The following is a 19,933-nucleotide window of genomic DNA, read 5'->3' on the forward strand; positions in this document are numbered from 1 at the left end:
CCCAAAGTGTTGGGATTATAGGATAAATCAGCTGTGAAAACAAAAGTACGGCCGAGCGTGGTGGCTCATGCCTGTAATCCCAGCACTTTGGGAGGCCAAGGTAGGCAGATCACCTCTGAGGTCAGGAGCTCAAGACCAGCCTGGCCAATGTGACGAAACCCCGTCTCTACTAAAAATACAAAACTTAGCCGGCATGGTGGCATGTGCCTGTAATCCCAGCTACCTGGGAGGCTGAGATACCAGAATGGTTTGAACTGGGAGGCAGATATTGCAGTGAGCTAAGATCATGCCACTGCACTCCAACCTGGGCAACCTGGGCGAAACTCCGTCTCAAAACAAAAATAAAGAAATAATAAATAAATATATAAAAAAAAAAAGTACAACCTGCAAAAATATTAGCATCCTTAATACATACAGCAGGAGGACAGGCTTCCATGTCTGTGGCACCATCTCCAATCATGATTATTTTCTTAAAATGAAATTTTTCCTTTAAAAGTTTAATCACTTTTCCTTTTCCACCAGATTCAGCTGTTGGCTGTGTCTCATCAAAACCTGCATATTCACCTTAAAAGAGCAGTAAAAACAGGGTTAAAGACCCACAGAAGTATCTTACCAGTGACAGCTTTCTGCATAGATGATATCTTCACTTAAATGTCACTGAGAAGGCAAAAAATGGCCCTGGGTAAAGTTGCACAGCCTCGAGCTCCACACCTGTTCCTGGGAATAAACAAGCTTTGCTTTTTTTCCTTTTATGATTGTGATTATGATTATAGAAATGGGGTCTTGGTATGTTGCCCGGGTTGGTCTGGAACTCCTAGGCTCATGTGATTCTCCTGCCTTGGCCTCCCAAAGTGCTGGGATTACAGGTGTGAGCCACCACACCCAGCCAACCTTTGCTTTTAAATTACAAGGATCAATTGTAGAGATGGCCTCTATTAGGGCATAAATACCTACGGGTGAATTTGTTGTATCCTTTAAGCTTCCAGTAATTCTCAAACTTTGTTGAGGTAGCACAACACCATACAATAGTAATATATCAAATTAATTAATAATTTATTTATTTTTGAGACAGAGTCTCACTCTGTTGCCCAGGCTGGAGTGCAATGGCATGATCTCCACTTACTGCAATATCCGCCTCCCAGGTTCAAACCATTCTCGTGTCTCAGCCTCCCAAGTAGCTGGGATTACAGGCGCATGCCACCATGCTGGCTAAGTTTTGTGTTTTTAGTAGAGATGGGGTTTTGCCATGTTGGCCAGGCTGGTCTCGAACTCCTGACCACAGATGATCAGCCTGCCTCGGCCTCCCAAAGTTCTGGGATTACAGGCGTGAGCCTCCGCACCCAGTCTTAATATATTAAATTTAAAATGTTAATATATTATGTCACCCAAGAGGAAATTCCAGCTTATTTTTGATCAATTATTTCTGTTGTTACAGTAATTACCACACTCATTCTTGACTTCTTTTTTCAATGATCTCTATCTCTAGACCACTCAAGAATGTTCTATTAACATGCGGTGGCTCATGCCTATAATCCCAATACTTTGGGAGGCCGAGGCAGGTGGATCATCTGAGGCCAGGAGTTTGAGACCAGCCTGACCAACATGGTGAAACCCTGACTCTACTAAAAAAAATACAAAAATTAGCCAGGTGTGGTGGTGGGCACCTGTAATCCCAGCTACTCAGGAGGCTGAGGCAGAAGAATCGCTTGAACCCAGGTGGCAGAGGTTGCAGTGAGCCGAGATGGAGCCACTGTACTCCAGCTCTCCAGCTGGAGCAACATGAGACTCTGTCTCAAAAAAAAAAAAGAATATCACTATCAGTCACCCCTTGATATAACTGGAGATCTGAGATAATATAACAACTCTGTGGCAATGCTATGGAACAGAGGGGACAGGAGGCTTCCCCAAGGGCTGTAGTTCAGTAATCCGTTAACAAAAGTCTCCCTTTTAAAGTCTCTGTCTTGTTGTTGTTGTTGTTGTTGTTTTTGCTTTTGTTTTAAGACAGAGTCTCACTCTGTCACCCAGGCTGGAGTGAAGTGGCGTGATCTCAGCTCACGCAGCTTCATGTGATTCTCCTGCCTCAGCCTCCCAAGTAGCTGGGACTATAGACATGCGCCACCACGCCCAGCTAATTTTTGTGTTTTTTTTTTTTTAGCAGAGTTGGGGTTTCACTATGTTGGCCAGGCTGGTCTTGAACTCCTGACCTCAAGTGATCCTCCCGCCTCAGGGTCCCAAAGTGTTGGGATTACAGGCATGAGCCACCGTGCCCAGCCAAGTCTCCTTCTCGAGTCTAAATTGCTTCAAATGCATAGAAGTGCCCATAAAGTTGAAATATAACATACAGCAAAGTAAGTCATAGGGGACTTCATAGGAATTAATGTTTCACTAAATGCAGACATTTATGTACAGACAGGTGATGTTATAGATAATAAAGCTAGGACAGGTGATAACCTAAGTCTACTTTGCTGAGCAAAGGGTACCAAAGGGCAAAAGACATCAATTAAGAGGACCATTCATCTCAATATTTAACTCTGATGTGACTGTTTAAGTTGCATTCCAACAGACATTACCCAGAATACTGAATAATAGAACTGCTAAGAAAGGGAATATGTTACCATTAACGTCTTACCATTAAAGTAGAATTTCAGCCTATTGGCAAATATATTGGTTCCTGGGATATTGAGCTTTGAAGCAACATGCTCTACAATACTCCTAAAGCCACCAGATATTAGGAAAACCTGAACATTTCGCTCCTGTAGGCGACTTACCAGCTCCCTGCAAAAATAAAATACAAAATACCAAACACTGAGTAATACAAAAAGAAAAAAAAAAGGAAACATGAAGAGGGAACTAAGATATATTTTCTTCTCCTGAATGCATTTGCCTGAGGCATATTTGACAAGGTATATTGCCTGGGTAGTTAGTTTTATATGTTTTTCTTTTTTTTTTTTTTCTTTTTGAGATGGAGTCTCGCTCTGTTGCCCAGGCTGCAGTGCAGTGATGCGATCTCGGCTTACAGCAACCTCTGCCTCCAGGGTTCCAGCAATTATCCTCCCTCAGCCTCAACGGTAGCTGGGATTACAGGCACCTGCCACCACACCCAGCTACTTTATTTTATTTTATTTTTTGAGATGGAGTCTCGCTCTGTCACCAGGCTGGAGTGTAGTGGCACGATCTCGGCTCACTGCAACCTCCGCCTACCAGATTCAAGCGATTCTCTTGCATCAGCCTCCCGAGTAGCTGGGACAACAGACGCGCGCCACCATGTCCAGCTAATTTTTTTTTTTTTTTTTTGAGACGGAGTCTCGCTCTGTCGCCCAAGCTGGAGTGCAGTGGCCGGATCTCAGTTCACTGCAAGCTCCGCCTCCCGGGTTCACGCCATTCTCCTGCCTCAGCCTCCCAAGTAGCTGGGACTACAGGCGCCCGCCACCTCGCCCGGCTAGTTTTTTGTACTTTTTAGTAGAGACGGGGTTTCACCGTGTTAGCCAGGATGGTCTCGATCTCCTGACCTTGTGATCCGCCCACCTCGGCCTCCCAAAGTGCTGGGATTACAGGCTTGAGCCACTGCGCCCGGCCTAATTTTTGTATTTTAAGTAGACACAGGGTTTCACTATGTTGGCCAGGATGGTCTCCATCTCTTGACCTTGTGGTCCGCCCACCCTGGCCTCCCCAAGTGCTGAAATTACAGGCGCAAGCCACCACGCCTGACCAACTTTTTTTGCATTTTTAGTAGAGAAGGGGTTTCACCATGTTGGCCAGGCTGGTCTTGAACTCCTGACCTCAGGTGATCTGCCCGCCTCAGCCTCCCAAAATGCTGGGATTACATGCACGAGCCACCACGTCCGGCCTTATATATGTTTTTCTAAATGCACTTAGAAATCAATGAGTAGAGGCCAGGCATGGCGGCTCAAGCCTGTAATCCCAGCACTTTGGGAGGGCGGATCACGAGGTCAGGAGATCGAGACCATCCTGGCTAATACGGTGAAACCCAGTCTCTACTAAAAAATACAAAAAACTAGCCGGGCGAGGTGGCGGGCGCCTGTAGTCCCAGCTACTTGGGAGGCTGAGGCAGGAGAATGGTGTAAACCCGGGGGGCGGAGCTTGCAGTGAGCTGAGATCCAGCCACTGCACTCCAGCCTGGGCAACACAGCGAGACTCCGTCTCAAAAAAAAAAAAAAAAAAAAAGAAATCAATGGGTAGAGTTTGGCTACTTCAGGAAACCATTCCAGAACTCTACTCTGTCCATGGACCCAGGAAAACACAAGATGAGGACAAACAAGGAAAACTTAGATTTTCCTGGAGAAAGAGGAAAGGCGGAAACAGACAGGACCACACAACCAGCCAGACAAGACCATGTGTAAGTACCAAAAGAACCACACAGGCTACCCCTTTAAATCCAGCAATTTGGGAATCCAAAGTAGAAAATCACTTGAGGCCAGGAGCTTGAGAACAGCCTGGGCAACATAGCAAGACCCCCATCTCTACAAAAAATATTTTAAAGGCTGGGTATAGTGGTTCAAACCTATAATTCCAACATTTTGGGAGGCTGAGGTGGGAAAATTGATCATTTAAGCCCACAAGTTCAAGACCAGCCTGGGCAATATAGTGAGACCCTGTGTCTATAGAAAATTTTTAAAAAATAATTAGGCATGGTGGTCTACATCTGTAGTCCCAGCTACTTAGGAAGCTGAAGCAGGAGGATCCCTTGAGCCCAGAAGGTTGATGCTGCAGTGAGCTGTGTTCATGCCACTGCACTCCAGCCTGGGTGACAAAGCGAGACCCTGTCTCTCAAAAAAAAATTTTTTTTTTAATTAGCTGGGCATGGTGGCATGCACCTATAGTCCCCACTATTAAGGAGGCTAAGGTGGAAGGGCCACTTGACCCCAGGAGTTCAACGCTGCAGTGAGCCATGACTGTACTCCAACATGGGCAACAGAATGAGACGCTGACTCTAAAAAAAATAATAGTAGGCCGGGTGCAGTGGCTCACAGGTATAATCCCAGCACTTTGGGAGGCCCAGGCAGGTGGATCACTTGAGGTCAAGAGTTCAAGACCAGCATGGCCAACTTGGCGAAACCCATCTCTACTAAAAATACAAAAATTACCCAGGTGTGGTGGCAGGGACCTGTAATCCCAGCTACTCAGGAGGCTGAGGTGGGAGAATCGCATGAACCTGGGAGGCAGAAGTTGCAGTGAGCTGAGATTGCACCACTGCACTCCAGCCTGACTGACAGAGTGAGACTTCATCTTGAAAAAATAAATAAATAAAAATTTAAAAAATAATAATAAAATTAAAAAATAAAAATGAAAATAATTAAATCACCCAGAGGGCGCTCTAAAGCAATAGTTAGATGCTCTCAGGAGGACTTGCCCTCCCCTCCCAACACTGGTGCTGAAACACACCTGGAGCAGGGGCTCCTCTTACCTTATGCCGGGGGTCAGGTGTGGGGGGTGCTCTGCTATGAGTCTCTGCACCTGCTCCCTGGAGGGCTGGATGAGGGCTAAGCGCTCTGTGAGAGCAGCTTTGAAAGGCACTGCCCCGCCCATGGCTCGCCGTGTCCTAGGAGGGAGACCCAACAGTCAGGCCAGCCAGGTTCGATGTCCTCGAGGTTAACATGCCTTACTGCTCCAGGTCTGCACAACATCCACCAACAGGAAGATGCTACGAAGAGCCCCACTGTACAACAGACAGGCTTTGCTGCAATGGGAGCAAGGCCTTGGAATAAATTTTCGAAGGACTGCTTGAATATAACATTAACAGGCTGGGCGCAGTGGCTCACGCCTGTAATCCCAGCACTTTGGGAGGCTGAGGCGGGCGGATCACCTGAGGGTGGAAGTTCAAGACTAGCCAGACCAACATGGAGAGACACCATGTCTACTAAAAATACAAAAGTAGCCGGGCATGGTGGCCATGCCTGTAATCCCAGTTACTCAGGAGGCAGAGGCAGGAGAATCGCTTGAACCCGGAGGTGGAGGTTGCGGTGAGCCGAGATCACGCCACTGCACTCCAGCCGGGCAACAAGAGTGAAACTGTCTCAGAAAAAAAAGAAAAAGAAAAAGAAAATAACATTAAGAGGCCAGTGTGCAGTGACTCATGCCTATAATTCCAAACACTTTGGGAAGCTGAGGTGGGCAGATCATCTGAAGCCAGGAGCTTGAGACCAGCCTGGCCAACATGGCAAAACCCCATCTCTACTAAAAAAATGCAAAACTTCGGCCGGGTGCGGTGGCTCAAGCCTGTAAGTGCTACTTTGGGAGGCCGAGACGGGCGGATCACGAGGTCAGGAGATCGAGACCATCCTGGCTAACACGGTGAAACCCCATCTCTACTAAAAAAATACAAAAAACTAGCCGGGCGACGTGGCGGGCACCTGTAGTCCCAGCTACTTGGGAGGCTGAGGCAGGAGAATGGCGTAAACCCAGGAGGCGGGGCTTGCAGTGAGCTGAGATCCGGCCATTGCACTCCAGCCTGGGTGGCAGAGTGAGACTCCATCTCAAACAAACAAACAAACAAACAAACAAACAAAAAAATGCAAAAATTCAACGGGCCTGGGGGTGCGCGTCCGTAATCCCAGCTACTTGGGAGGCTGAGGCAGGAAAATTGCTGGAACCCGGGAGGCAGAGGTTGCAGTGAGCCGAGATTGTATCACTGCACTCCAGCCTGGGCGACAGAATGAGACTCCGTCTCGAAAAAAAAAAATGACATAGTGCATGACTCGGGGACTGGGACTGCAGAGGGAGGTGCCCAGCTGCAGGGCGGGAGGGCAGGAGGGAGGGAGTGGCTCTGCTCCAGGATCCACCAAGAGACTCTGAACCTTTATAGGGAACCACTAAGGCCACACTTTAAACCATGACACAAAGCCACTGGACACCTGGGTCCCGCCCCTCAGGCCACCTTTTTTGGTTAGTGGTGGTCATCATTCCCCTGATCAAGCTAAGAACATGTCTTATCCATGTTTGTTTGCTATAAATATTTATATAAACGAATGAATATGTCAAATTAAACTCTAAGGGATGAAAGAAAAAGCCTAGTGCTCATGTTCCATAGCCGGGTCTAGCACTTCATCCAAAACAGTCACTCTTTAGAAAGTCTTTATCATTCATAAAGTGGATAAATGCTATCCCTACATTTCTGACACCGCGTCCTCAACGCCACAGATTTTGGCTAGCTCATCGATTCCTTCTTCTCTGATGACCGTGCTGTCAACATCAAAACATACAGCATCTGCTGAGTAGAACAGCTTCCTTAGCTCTGAGTGGGAGACCATTGTTGGAAGAATTTTCCTCCTACAAGAAAAAAAGATAAATGTATTTAAAAGATAAATACATTTAAAGACATCAAATACAATTATGAAAAGATCCCACCTTGCCTACCAAGCTGATCTAATTTGTGTCGAAGTCAGTGCAGGCCACAAAAGAGTATACTCACGGATTCATTTGTTTTTCCTTTTTGTTTACTTCCCACACTACACCAATTTCTTCTTTCTTTTTTTTTTTTGGTAGAGTCTTACTCTGTTGTCCAGGCTGGAGGGCAGTGGTACGATCTCGGCTTACTGTAACCTCCACCTCTCGGGTTCAAGTGATTCTTGTGCCTCAGCCTCCTGAGTAGCTCAAATACCTGTGCCTCCTTGAAGCCTTCTTTCTTTTCTTTTAGTTATACACACACACACACACACACACACATATATATATATAAATATATATATATATTTTGACCTAATTGTAGCAAGGAAGCAAGCATTAAAGCAGAGGTGTGCATAAGGTTCTGTGGGCACATAGGAAAAATGTTTTGCCTTATCTATGAAATAGGGCTTCAGACTGGGCACAGTGGCTCATCCCTGTAATCCCAATACTTTGGGAGGCTAAGGCAGGAGGAGGATTGCTTGAGGCCAGGAGTTCGAGACCAGTGTGGGCAACATAGATCAAGTCTCTACTAAAAATAATAATACAAAAAATTAGCTGGGCGTGGTGGTACATGCCTGTAATCCCAGCTACTTGGGACACTGAGGCAGGAGAATCACTTGAACCCAGGAGGTGGAGCTGTAGTGAGCTGAGATCATGCCACTGCACTCCAGCCTGGGCAACAGAGCAAGACCCTGATTCTAACTAAAAGGAAAAAAAAGACGGCTTCAAGGAGGCACAGGTATTTGAGCTGAATCTGACAGGTAAGTGGCCCTCTAAGTGGGTTGTCAAAGGGCAGGGCATCGATTTGGCAAGTGCTGGGAGGAGAGGAAGGGAGGTAGAGACAAGGGGAGAGGCTTGTGATGGCAGAGGGAGGAGCATGAGCAAAGACAAGGAGGAGGAAGCAGATGACCTGCTGGAAGCTATCCCGTGGCTTGTTTAGGAGTTCAGACTAAGAGGGTGCTAGGGCCAGGCTAAGGAGTTTAGACTTTAACTTCCAGATACTGGGAAAGGCTTTAAGCCTCAGAAGAAAGATCAGAGCTAAATATAACAGCTTAACATACATAACATTGCCAATGTAGAGGTGCTAGTTGAAGACGTGGTCTGATTAAAGTCCAGGGAGAGGCTGGGCATAGTGGCTCATACTTGTAATCCCAGCACTCTGGGAGGCTGAGGCGGGAGGATCACGTGAGGCCAGGAGTTCAAGACCAGCCTGGCCAACATGGCAAAACCCCAGCTGTACTAAAAAAAATAAAAATTAGCCGGGCAGGATGGCGTGCACCTGTAGTCCCAGCTACTCAGGAGGCTGAGGCAGGAGAATCTCTTAAACCTGGGAGGTGGAGATTGCAGTGAGCCAAGATCACACCACTGCACCAGGATGGGGCCACAGAGTAAGACCCTGTCTCAAGAAAATAAAAAATCATAAAAATAAAGTCCAGGGAGAATAGAAAGAGGGAGAAGAGAAGAGTTCTAAGGACAGAGCCTGCAGGACCACCACCTTTACGTCCTGACTTGAGTCTGGGAAAGAGAAGGGGAAAATGGTGAAGGTACAGGAAGAAACTGTGGGAAGCATACTGCTGTACAAGCTGCAGAGGACAGAGAGTCAAAACGAATTTTTATTTATTTATTTATTTTTTGAGACAAGTTCTCACTCTGTCACCCAGACTGGAGTGCAGTGGTACAATCATGGCTCACTGCAGCCTCCAACTCCAGGGCTCAAGCGATCCTCCTGCCTCAGCCTCCCAAGTAGCTAGGACTACAGGTGCACACCACTATGCCTAGCTAATTTAAAATTTTTTTTTTGAAGAGATGAGGGTCTTGCTATGTTGCCCAGACTGGTCTTCAACTCCTGGACTCAAGCAATCCTCCCACCTAGGTCTCCCAAAGTGCTGGGATTACAGGCATGAACCCCCATGCCTGGCCTTTATTTTTTATAAAATCTTTGGACTAGACTTAGGGCGAAAGGGATCCTCAAGATTGCCTAGACCAGCCTCCCATCAGAGACTAATATGTCAAATAGAAGGCTACACAGATGATGTAAGTAATCTATATTTAGAAAAGACTGTGGTTAAAAACAGACTCAAAGCAGCTGACCAACCCACTGCTCAAATGATTTCCAACCAATGCAGTTGGCAGAATAATGCCATTTAAAGTTGACCTGGGGAAAAAAATCTTTTAAGTCAGGGGTCAGCAAACTATGGCTTGCAGGCCAAATCCACCCTGCCACCTGGTTTTGTATGGCTCACAAGTAAGAATGATTTTTACATTTTATTTTACTTTACTTTTTTTGAGACAGGATCTCATTCTGCCACCCAGGCTGGAGTGCAGTGGTGCCATCATAGCTCACTGCAGCCTCAAACTCCTGGGCTCAAGTGATCCTTCCATCTTGGCCTCTTGATTAGCTGGGACTACAGCTGTGAGCCACCATGCCCAGCTGATTTTTACATTTTAAACAGTTGAAAAAAAAAACCAAAAGAAGAAGAATATTTTTTGACACGTAAAAACTAATGAAATTCAAATTTCAGGCTGGCTGCAGTGGCTCACGCCTGTAATCCTAGCACTGTGGGAGGCTGAGGTGGGAGGATTACTTGAAGCCAGGAGTTCAACACCTATCTGGGCAACATACCAAGACTCCATCTCTACAAAAGTATTTTTATAATTAGCCAGGTGTAGTGGCATGCGCCTATAGACCTAGCTACTCAGGAGGGTGAGGCAGAAGGATTGCTTGAGCACAGGGGTTTGAGGCTGCAGTGAGCTACGACCATGAAATTGCACTCTAGCCTAGGTGACAGAGTGAGATGAGACCCTGTCTCAAAAGTAATAATAATAAGTAAAAATGAAATTCAAATTTCAGTGTCTATTAATAAACCTTTTTTTCTTTTTTTTGAGAAGGAGTCTCGCTCTGTCACCCAGGCTGCAGTGCAGTGGCACAATCTTGACTCACTGCAACCTCTGCCTCCCAGGTTTAAGTGATTCTCCTGCCTCAGCCTCCCAAGTAGCTGGGATTATAGGCACATGCTACCACGCCCAGTTAATTTTTGTATATTTAGTAGAGATGGGGTTTTACCATGTTGGCCAGTCTGGTCTCGAACTCCTGACCTCAAATGATCCTCCTGCCTCAGCCTCCCAAAGAGCTGGGATTATAGGCGTGAGCCACTGTACCCTACCAGAGCCACTGCACCCAGCCATTAACATAATATCTTTATTACACACTTTATGTCCTCATGATCTGGCTCCCATGCCTATGTATTTTACCAATCTCATTCCCCACAAATACACATACACACACACACATTATTCACACGCACGCACACACACATACACACTTTTTTTTATTTTGAGTTAGGGCCTCACTCTGTCACCAAGGCTGGAGTGCAGTGGTGCAATCTCAGCTCACTGCAACCTCTGCCTCCCTGGCTCAAGCAATTCTCCTACTTCAGCCTCCTGAGCATTAGGGACTACAGACAGGCACGATGCCTGGCTAATTTTTGTATTTTTAGTAGAGATGGTGTTTTGCCATGTTGCCCAGGGTGGTCTCAAACTTTTGGGCTAAAATGATCCATGAGACTCGGCCTCCCAAAGTGCTGGGACTACAGGCGTGAGCAACCGCACCTGGTCAAACACACAATTTATGGCTCAAGGAATACTAAGGACTTTTTTTTTTTTTTTTTTGAGATGGAGTCTTGCTCTGTCACGCAGGCTGGAGTATAGTGCAGTGGCACAATCTCGGCTCACTGCAACTTCCCCCTCCCAGGTTCAAGCAATTATCCTCCCTCAGCATCCCGAGTAGTTGAGACTACAGGTGCGTGCCACCATATCCAGCTAATTTTTGTATTTTGAGTAGAGACAGGGTTTCACCATGTTGCCCAAGCTGGTCTTGAACTCCTGACCTCAGGCGATCTGCCTGTCTTGGCCTCCCAAAGTGCTGGGATTATAGGCATGAGCCACTGCACCTGGCCTATGTCATGTGTTTTGATTCCTCTACACCCTTTCAAATGTTGCTCCTCTGCCTGGAATCACCATATCCCCCATGTCATGAAGGAAGTCCTACTTCTTCATGGTGCAGATCAAGTGGCCTCCCCTATACCACATTATTTCCTCCCCATCAACCCAGAAAATCAGTCAATCACTCCAGTTGAATTATCTTCTATCACTGCACCAGCACTCAATAGGTGTTAAATATTTCATGAATTAAATATTTTATGAATTAAATAGAGTGGAACCTAAGCAGTTATTAAAAACTGAACAAGGGGTCGGCTGCAGTGGCTCACACTTGTAAGCCCAGCACTTTGGGAGGCCGAGGCAGGAGGATCACTTGAGGTCAGGAGTTCGAGACCAGCCTGGCCAACATGGTGAAACCCCATCTCCACTAAAAATACAAAAATTAGCCAGCCATGGTGGCAGGCACCTGTAATCCAAGCTACTTGGGAAGCAGAGGCGGGAGAATCGCTTGAATACAGGAGAATCTCTTGAACCTGGGAGGTAGAGAGGTGGAGACTGCATTGAGCCGAGATTGCACCACTGCACCACTGCACTGCACTGCAGCCTGGTGACAGACTGAGACTCCATTTCAAAAAAAAACTCAACAAGGGCCAGCATGGTGGCTGACACCTGTAATCCCAGGACTTTGGGAGGCCAAGACAGGTGGATTGCTTAAGGCTAGGAGTTTGAGACCAGCCTGGGCAACATGGTGAAACCCTGTCTCTATAAAAAAAAAAGATAAAAAATAAAAAGAAACCAGTCATTTGGCTTTGGTCCAGCAGGAATCAAGCTAATTCATACTACATGACCAGGCAGGGTCGCTGGAAAGACCTTGAAGTCAGCAGGTCTATCAGCAGAGAAGCAGCACTTACTGTAGCACAATTCCACTAAGAATGGAGAATGAACCATAGGTGAGTGAAGAGGAAGCCAGAAACAGACAAATGGTTTAAGAGGAGCTAAAATAAATGGGACAAGCTAAAGGACTTTTAAGAAGGCACATGAGAAGGCCGGGCGCTGTGGCTCATGCCTATAATCCCAGCACTTAGGGAGGCTGAGCTGGGTGGATCACCTCAGGTCGAGAGTTCAAGACCAGCCTGACCAACAGGGAGAAACCCCGTCTCTACTAAAAATACAAAATTAGCCGGATGTGGTACCACATGCCTATCATCCCAGCTACTCAGGAGGCTGAGGCAAGAGAATCGCTTGAATCTGGGAGGCAGAGATTGCGGTGAGCCGAGCTTGCGCTATCGCACTCCAGCCTGGGCAACAAGAGTGAAACTCTGTCTCCAAAAAAAAAAAAAAAAAAGAAGATGCATGAGGCAACACACCATAACTAAGAATGGGCAATGCTCCTGAGAACGACTGACAGGCACCAGAACCTCAAAGCCAGTCCCCAGGAACCGTGACACCCTGACACAAGACCCAAAGAGGAATGCATAATGCATGGGCGCCATCCTCAAGAGGCTTCCAGTCTTGTCGAAATGATCAGAAAAATAATCACTGGTCATGTTTGAAAAACCAGTGACTTTGGCCAGGAGCGGTGGCTCACACCTGTAATCCCAGCACTTTGGGAGGCCAAGGCGGGTGAATCATGAGGTCAGAAGTTTGAGACCAGCCTGGCCAACATGGTGAAACTCCGTCTCTACTAAAAGTACAAAAATTAGTTGGGCGTCTCTAATTCCAGCTACTTAGGAGGCCAAGGCAGGAGAATCGCTTGAACCCGGGAGGCGGAGGTTGCAGTGAGCTGAGATCCCACCACTGCACTCTAGCCTGGACGACAAGAGCAAGACTCCATCTGCAAAAAAAAAAAAGGCAAACCAGGTACTTGAACCTCTTTCCAACCAATGACACTTTAATGAGATTGGCTGGGCGCAGTGGCTCACACTTATAATAATCCCAGCAGGATCATTTGAGCCCAGGAGTTTGAGATCAGTTCTTGAAAACATAGCAAGATTCCTTCTCTTAAAAAAAAAAAAAAGAAAAGAAAAATTGGTGGGGCATGGTGGTGCACGCCTGTGGTCCCAGATACTCAAGAGCCTGAGGCGGGAGGATGGTTTGAGCCCAGGAGTTCAAGGGTGCAGTGAGCCGAGATCAGGCCACAGCACTCCAGCTGGGTGACAGAGTGAGACCCTGTCTCAAAAAAAAAAGCAAGACCATCAGCCTTGAGTTTGAAAGGAAATGTACATTTCCTCCACTAAAAGTGAGAACTGATTTACACATCCCCAGCTGACCACTAGGCCTGATTTACGGCTCAGAATTGTTGACACCTGCCTCCTGGGTTGTAATGTGGTCCAAGGAGAAAACAGAATATTTTTGGCTTTTTTTCAAGACAAAGTCTCATTCTGTCGCCCACACTGGAGTGCCAATGGTATAATCATAGCTCACTGCAGCCTCAACCTCCTGGGCTGAAGTGATCCTCCCGCCTCAGCCTCCCGAGTAGCAGAGACTACAGGCACACACCACCACACCCAGCTATGTTATTATTATTAATATTTTTGTAGAGATGAGGTCTCACTATGTTACCCAGGCTGGTCTTGAATTCCTGGCCTCAAACGATCCTCCCATCCTGGCTCCCAAAGTGCTGGGATTATAAGCATGAGCCACAGTGCTGGCCAAAATAGAACGTTAGAGACACACTTTACATTGAATTTACTTGGAAGGCTGATTCTTTTTCTACACCCTCGCTAGGAGAGCGAGCTGGATTTTAGGACCTTAACTCTGCCCCTGAAATGGTCAGGCCAGGGGAGATGGCTTTACCTTTTGGATTACAAGAGTATCAACTCCCTCCCTGCTTGATTGAGCAGCAGAGCAAACTTGGCCACAGCTCCTTTTAGCTCTTCCCATCCTGCTCTGGAAAACGCTGTATCTCCCTGTACACTTCTGATTTCCTCCTTTATTTTTATTTTTACTTTTTTTGAGATGGGGTCTCACTCTGTTGCCCAGGCTGGAGTGCAGTGATGTGATCTCGGCTCACTGCAACCTCCGCCTCTCGGGTTCAAGCGATTCTCCTGCCTCCTGAGTAGCTGGGATTACAGGTGCCTGCCACCATGCCTGGCTAATTCTTTTGTATTTTTAGTAGAGACAGGGTTTCACCATGTTGGCCAGGTTGGTCTCAAACTCCTGACCTCAAGTGATCCACCTGCCTCAGCCTCCCAAAGTGCTAGGATGACAGGTGTGAGCCACCACGACTGGCCAATTTCCTCCTCTTTTCATTGTCTCCACCAGGAGTGACTCGCAATCCATGTGTATTTAAAATTCTCGTGGCTATAGGGCAAAAAAATCTGCTGAGTAATGTCAGTTGCTTCAAAGTAAATTGTTTACATTAGAATTCCACACACAGAAAAATCATTGCCGGAGAACAGACTCTGGATTCTTCATATTTGGCTCTAACAGGGAGGGAGAGGGCAGGGCCAGGGGTAGAAGACATCCCGTTGGGAAGGTCTATTCTCAGATTCTCAGACACAGCGGCTCCCAGGTCCCATCCGGACCACTGCCTTCTGCAGCTCAGAACAGAACTTCTGCCTGGCTGGCCCCAGCTAGTTCATCTGGGGCAAGCAAAGGACCAACTGATTCAAAAACAAAACAAAACAAAAAAGTCACTGCTGACAAGGCCTTCTTGCCCCTAGTTCCAAAGTACAAAAGCAACCTTTCCTGCAGGACCAGGCTTTGGAGGCCTGATTTTGGATAAGAGGAAAAAAGCTCCTCGCCCAAACAAACGCTTTCCCAACTTCTCAATCTCTGTATCTTTCAACAGGCTTCTAAGATCACCTTACTTCCTTCACCTTGTTAGGACTGACGTCTTACCTTCATCTGTGTAAGAAAAAATAAAAGCCGGTACAGAGGTTGTGAAGGTCACACACAATTGCGAGAACCAAGCTTATTTGCTTTGGTAGTAGGGGTAAATTTGTTCAGGTTCCGGGGCATTGAAAGAGTACACAGTATAGCCGGGCATAGTGGCACGTGCGTGTAATTCCAGCTACTGGGGAGGCTAAGGCAGGAGAATTGCTTGAACCTGGGAGGCAGAGGTTGCAATGAGCCAAGATTGTGCCACATTGCACTCCAGCCTGGGCGACAGAGCGAGACTCCATCTCAAAAAAAAAAAGAGTACACAGTAGATTCTGAAAAGCTTCTGAATCAGAGGAGAGTCAAACAGGTTCCCTGTAACAAGGGCTGGGATCCCCAGCACATGCACTTATACTATATTTTATTTTATCTTTTGTTTAGAGAGGGAGTCTTGCTCTGTCACCCAGGCTGGAGTGCAGTGGTATGATTTCGGTTCACTGCACTCTCTGCCTCCCGGGTTCAAGTGATTCTCTTGCCTCAGCCTCCCGAATAGCTGGGATCAGAAGCGTGTGCCACCACACCCAGGTAATTTTTGCATTTTTGGTACAGACGGGGTTTCACCATGTTGGACAGGCTAGTCTCGAACTCCTGACCTCAGGTGATCTGCTCACCTCGGCCTCCTAAAGTGTGGGGATTACAGGTGTGAGCCACCATGCCCAGCCTTATGCTATGTTTTACGATTAAAAAAAAAAAAAAAGCCAGCACAGCCATAAAAAAGAATGACATCATGTCCTTTGCTGCAACATGGATACAGCTGGAGGCCGTTATCCTAAGTGAATTAGCGCAGGAACAGAAAACCAAATACCACATGTTCTCACTTATAAGTGGGAGCTAAACTGGGTACATGTGGATACAAAGACGGGAAAAACACAGTAATGGCCAGGTGCAGTGGCTCACACCTGTAATCCCAGCACTTTGGGAGGCCGAGGCGGGCAACTCATTTGAGATCAGGAGTTCGAGACCAGCCTGGCCAACATGGTGAAACCCTGTCCCTACTAAATATACAAAAATTAGCCAGGCATGGTGGTGGGCACCTGTAATCCCAGCTACTCAGGAGGCTGAGGCAGGAGAATCACTTGACCCCGGGAGGTGGAGGTTGCAGTGAGCCAAGATCACACCATTGTGCTCCAGTCTGAGCGACAGAGCGAGACTGTGTAAAAACAAAAAAACAAACAAAAAAAGGATACTGAGGACTACAAGAAGGCAGGGGAAGGAGGGCATGGATTGAGAAACTACCTACTGGGTACCGTGCTCAAACCCTGGGTGAGGGGATCAATCATACCCCAAACCTCAGCATCATGTGATATACCCATGTAACAAACCTGCACGTGTACTCCTTGAAGCTAAAATAAAAGTTGACCCAGCCGGGTGCGGTGGCTCAAGCCTGTAATCCCAGCCCTTTGGGAGGCCAAGACGGGTGGATCACGAAGTCAGGAGATCGAGACCATCCTGGCTAACACGGTGAAACCCCGTCTCTACTAAAAAAATACAAAAAACTAGCCAGGCGAGGTGGCGGGCGCCTGTAGTCCCAGCTACTCGGGAGGCTGAGGCAGGAGAATGGCGTAAACCGGGAGGCAGAGCTTTGCAGTGAGCTGAGATCCAGCCACTGCAGTCCAGCCTGGGCGACAGAGCGAAACTCCGTCTCAAAAAAAATAAAAAATAAAAAATAAATAAATAAAATAAAATAAAAGTTGAAATGATATATAATATAACCAGCTATTCTGGGAAGCTGAGATCTTCTGCATGCCACATAGTTGACATCAATTTTTAAAATTCAGGTCAGGAGTAATCCAGCACTTTGGGAGGCCGAGGCGGGTGGATGACCTGAGGTCAGGAGTTCAAGACCAGCCTGGCCAACATGGCAAAACCCTGTCTCTATTAACCATACAAAAATTAGCCAGGTGTGGTGGCCTGCACCTGTAATCCCAGGTACTCAGGAGGCTGAGACAGGAGAATCACTTGAACCCAGGAGGTGGAGGTTGCAGTCAGCCAAGATTGCGCCACTGTACTACTCCAGCCCAGGTGACAGAGCAAGACTCTGTCTCAAAAAAGAGTGAACTGCTAGCAGATAGACAAACATTTAACAGTTCAATGCATAAAAAACATTACAATGACAGCAAAAAAACAAAACCAAGAAAAGGCAAATCGGACTCACGTGTCTCCAGTGCTAGATTTCTAGTAGACCACACTCTTCTCTTCCTATTCCTTCCCTAGATAAAAATGCAGAACAGGCCGGGCGCGGTGGCTCAAGCCTGTAATCCCAGCACTTTGGGAGGCCGAGACGGGCGGATCATGAGGTCAGGAGATCGAGACCATCCTGGCTAACACGGTGAAACCCCGTCTCTACTAAAAATACAAAAAACTAGCCGGGCGAGGTGGCGGGCGCCTGTAGTCCCAGCTACTCGGGAGGCTGAGACAGGAGAATGGCGTAAACCCGGGAGGCGGAGCTTGCAGTGAGCTGAGATCTGGCCACTGCACTCCAGCCTGGGCGACAGAGCGAGACTCCGTCTCAAAAAAAAAAAAAAAAAAAAAAAAAATGCAGAACAAAGTTCTGACTACAGATTTCTTCAAGAAAGACCTGTGGATTCTGCAAGAGCAAGAGCCTAGAACGAGAGAATGAGGAAATGAACATCGTAGTCCACACACAAAACAGGAAAGAGGGAGACTGGCTTCACTCTCTCCTGGTACGACTGGCACAAAAACGGGTCAGAGGCAAAATTTCCTAAGACTGCTTCCTCTGCGAAATGCTTTACTCCTACCCCCTTTAATCACTGTAGAGTCAACATACTCTTTTCTATGGCTTCAATTCTGCAAGGTTCAGGTCTGACAGGAAATCACATATACCTGATTAGCAGGGTACAAAGGCAAGGGAGAGGGAAAGAGAATCTCTTGGGAGAACTAAATGCATAGACAAAGAAGCAGACTTGGGCGGGTGCAGTGGCTGACGCCTGTAATCCCAGTACTTTGGGAGGCCAAGGCAGACGGGCCACTTGAGGTCAGGAGTTCGAGACCAGCCTGGCCAACATGGTAAAACCCCATCTCTACTAAAAATACAAAAATTAGCCTGCTGGTAACAGTGTGTGCCTGTAATCCCAGCTATTTGAAAGGCTGAGGCAGGAGAATTGCTTGAACCCAGCGGGTTCAGAGGCTGCAGTGAGCCAAGATCATACCATTTCACTCCAGCCTAAGAGACTCTGTCTCAAAAAAAAAAAAAAAAATTAGCCAGGTATGGTGGCACATGCCTGTGGTCCCAGCTACTCGAGAGGCTGAGGCAGGAGAACTGCTTAATAAACCCCGGAAGCAGAGTTTGCAGAGAGCCAAGATCGTGCCTCTGCACTCTAGCCTGGGTGATAGAGCGAGACTCCATCTCAAAATAAATAAATAAATAAACAAACAATAAATAAATATAATGAGGGGACAGAGACAACAGCCTTCCAAGATGAATCAGAGAAAGGATCTGCTGCCCAATTACAAGGGAGCAAAGACAACAGGGGTGTGTGTGTGTATATGTGTGTGTGTGTGTTGTGTGTCTCTGAGATAGGGTCTTGCTCTATTGCCCAGGCTGGAATACAGCCAAGCAATCATAGCTTACTGCATCCTAGAACTCCTGGGCTTAAGCAATTATCCTGCCTCAGCCTCCCGAGTAGCAGGGACTACAGATGCACACCACCATGCCCAGATAATTTTTCATTTTTTGTAGAAACAGGGTCTCGCTATGTTGCCCAGGCTGACCTTGAACCCATGGCCTCAAGGGATCCTCCCACATCGGCCTCCCAAAGTGTTGAGATGACAGCTGTGAACCACCACACTGGGCCTGCAGTTCTTATAAACATATACTTACCATAAGACCCAGCAAGGCCGGGCACGGTGACTCATGCCTGTAATCCCAGCACTTTGGGAGGCCAAGGTGGGCGGATCACCTGATGTCAAAAGTTTGAAACCAGCCTGACCAACATGGTGAAATGCTGTCTCTACTAAAAATACAAAATTAGCTGGGCCACCATGCTGGTAATCCCAGCTACTAGGGAGACTGAGGCAGGACAACTGCTTGAACCCTGAAGGCGGAGGTTGCAGTGAGCTGAGATCGGGCCACTGCACTCTAGCCTGGGTAACAAGAGCGAAATTCTGTCTCAAAATAAATAAATAAATAAATAATTATACTGATGGAAAGGAGCCAGACACAAGAGCACATAGTGTATGGTTTCAGTTATATGAAACACTAGAGGCTGGGCACGGTGGCTCATGCCTGTAATCCCAGCACTTTGGGAGGCCAAGGTGGGTGGATCACGAGGTCAGGAGTTTGAGACCAGCCTGGCCAATATGGTGAAACCCCGTCTTTACTAAAAATACAAAAAAATTATCCAGGCGTGCTGGTGGGCGCCTGTAGTCCCAGCTACTCCGGAGGTTGAGGCAGGAGGATCTCTTGAACCCAGGAGGCAGAGGTTGCAGAGAGCTGAGATTGCACCATTGCACTCCAGCCTGGGTGACAGAGCGAGAATTGGTCTCAAAAAAAAAAAAAAAGAAGAAACACTAGAAAATACAAATGCTATAATGACAAAGATCAGATCAGTAGGGCTAGGAGTTGGGACAAGGGGCTGACTGGAAAGAGGCCCTAGGAAACTTATGGGTGATGGACATGTTATTGTGGTGATAATTACAAGCATGAATAAATTTGTCAAAATTCATCAAAATGTGCACTTAAAGAGTG

The 19,933-nt window shown here is 47.0% G+C and overlaps 1 protein-coding gene across 2 annotated transcripts in view; it reads right to left on the reverse strand.

Annotated features, from left to right (window-relative positions):
- Window positions 1-385: 385 nt before the first annotated feature.
- LOC117083594 (phosphoserine phosphatase-like) overlaps window positions 386-19,933 on the reverse strand; it is a 41,124-nt gene continuing 21,576 nt past the window's right edge. The window contains exons 3-6 of one of the 2 annotated variants that reach the window (XM_033211444.1): window positions 7,129-7,287; window positions 5,426-5,560; window positions 2,769-2,775; window positions 386-564 (exon numbers count right to left, since the gene is read on the reverse strand). In XM_033211444.1, coding sequence (XP_033067335.1) covers window positions 502-564; window positions 2,769-2,775; window positions 5,426-5,560; window positions 7,129-7,287 — 364 coding nt within the window. In that variant the 3' untranslated portion in view covers window positions 386-501. Of the gene's footprint in view, window positions 565-2,768; window positions 2,776-5,425; window positions 5,561-7,128; window positions 7,288-17,699; window positions 17,829-19,933 lie in introns of those variants that run through there. The other variant, XR_004437134.1, reaches the window with a different exon arrangement.

This window comes from Trachypithecus francoisi, unplaced genomic scaffold (genome assembly GCF_009764315.1).
Source record: "Trachypithecus francoisi isolate TF-2019V2 unplaced genomic scaffold, Tfra_2.0 Contig00380, whole genome shotgun sequence".
NCBI classification, from domain to species: domain Eukaryota; kingdom Metazoa; phylum Chordata; class Mammalia; order Primates; family Cercopithecidae; genus Trachypithecus; species Trachypithecus francoisi.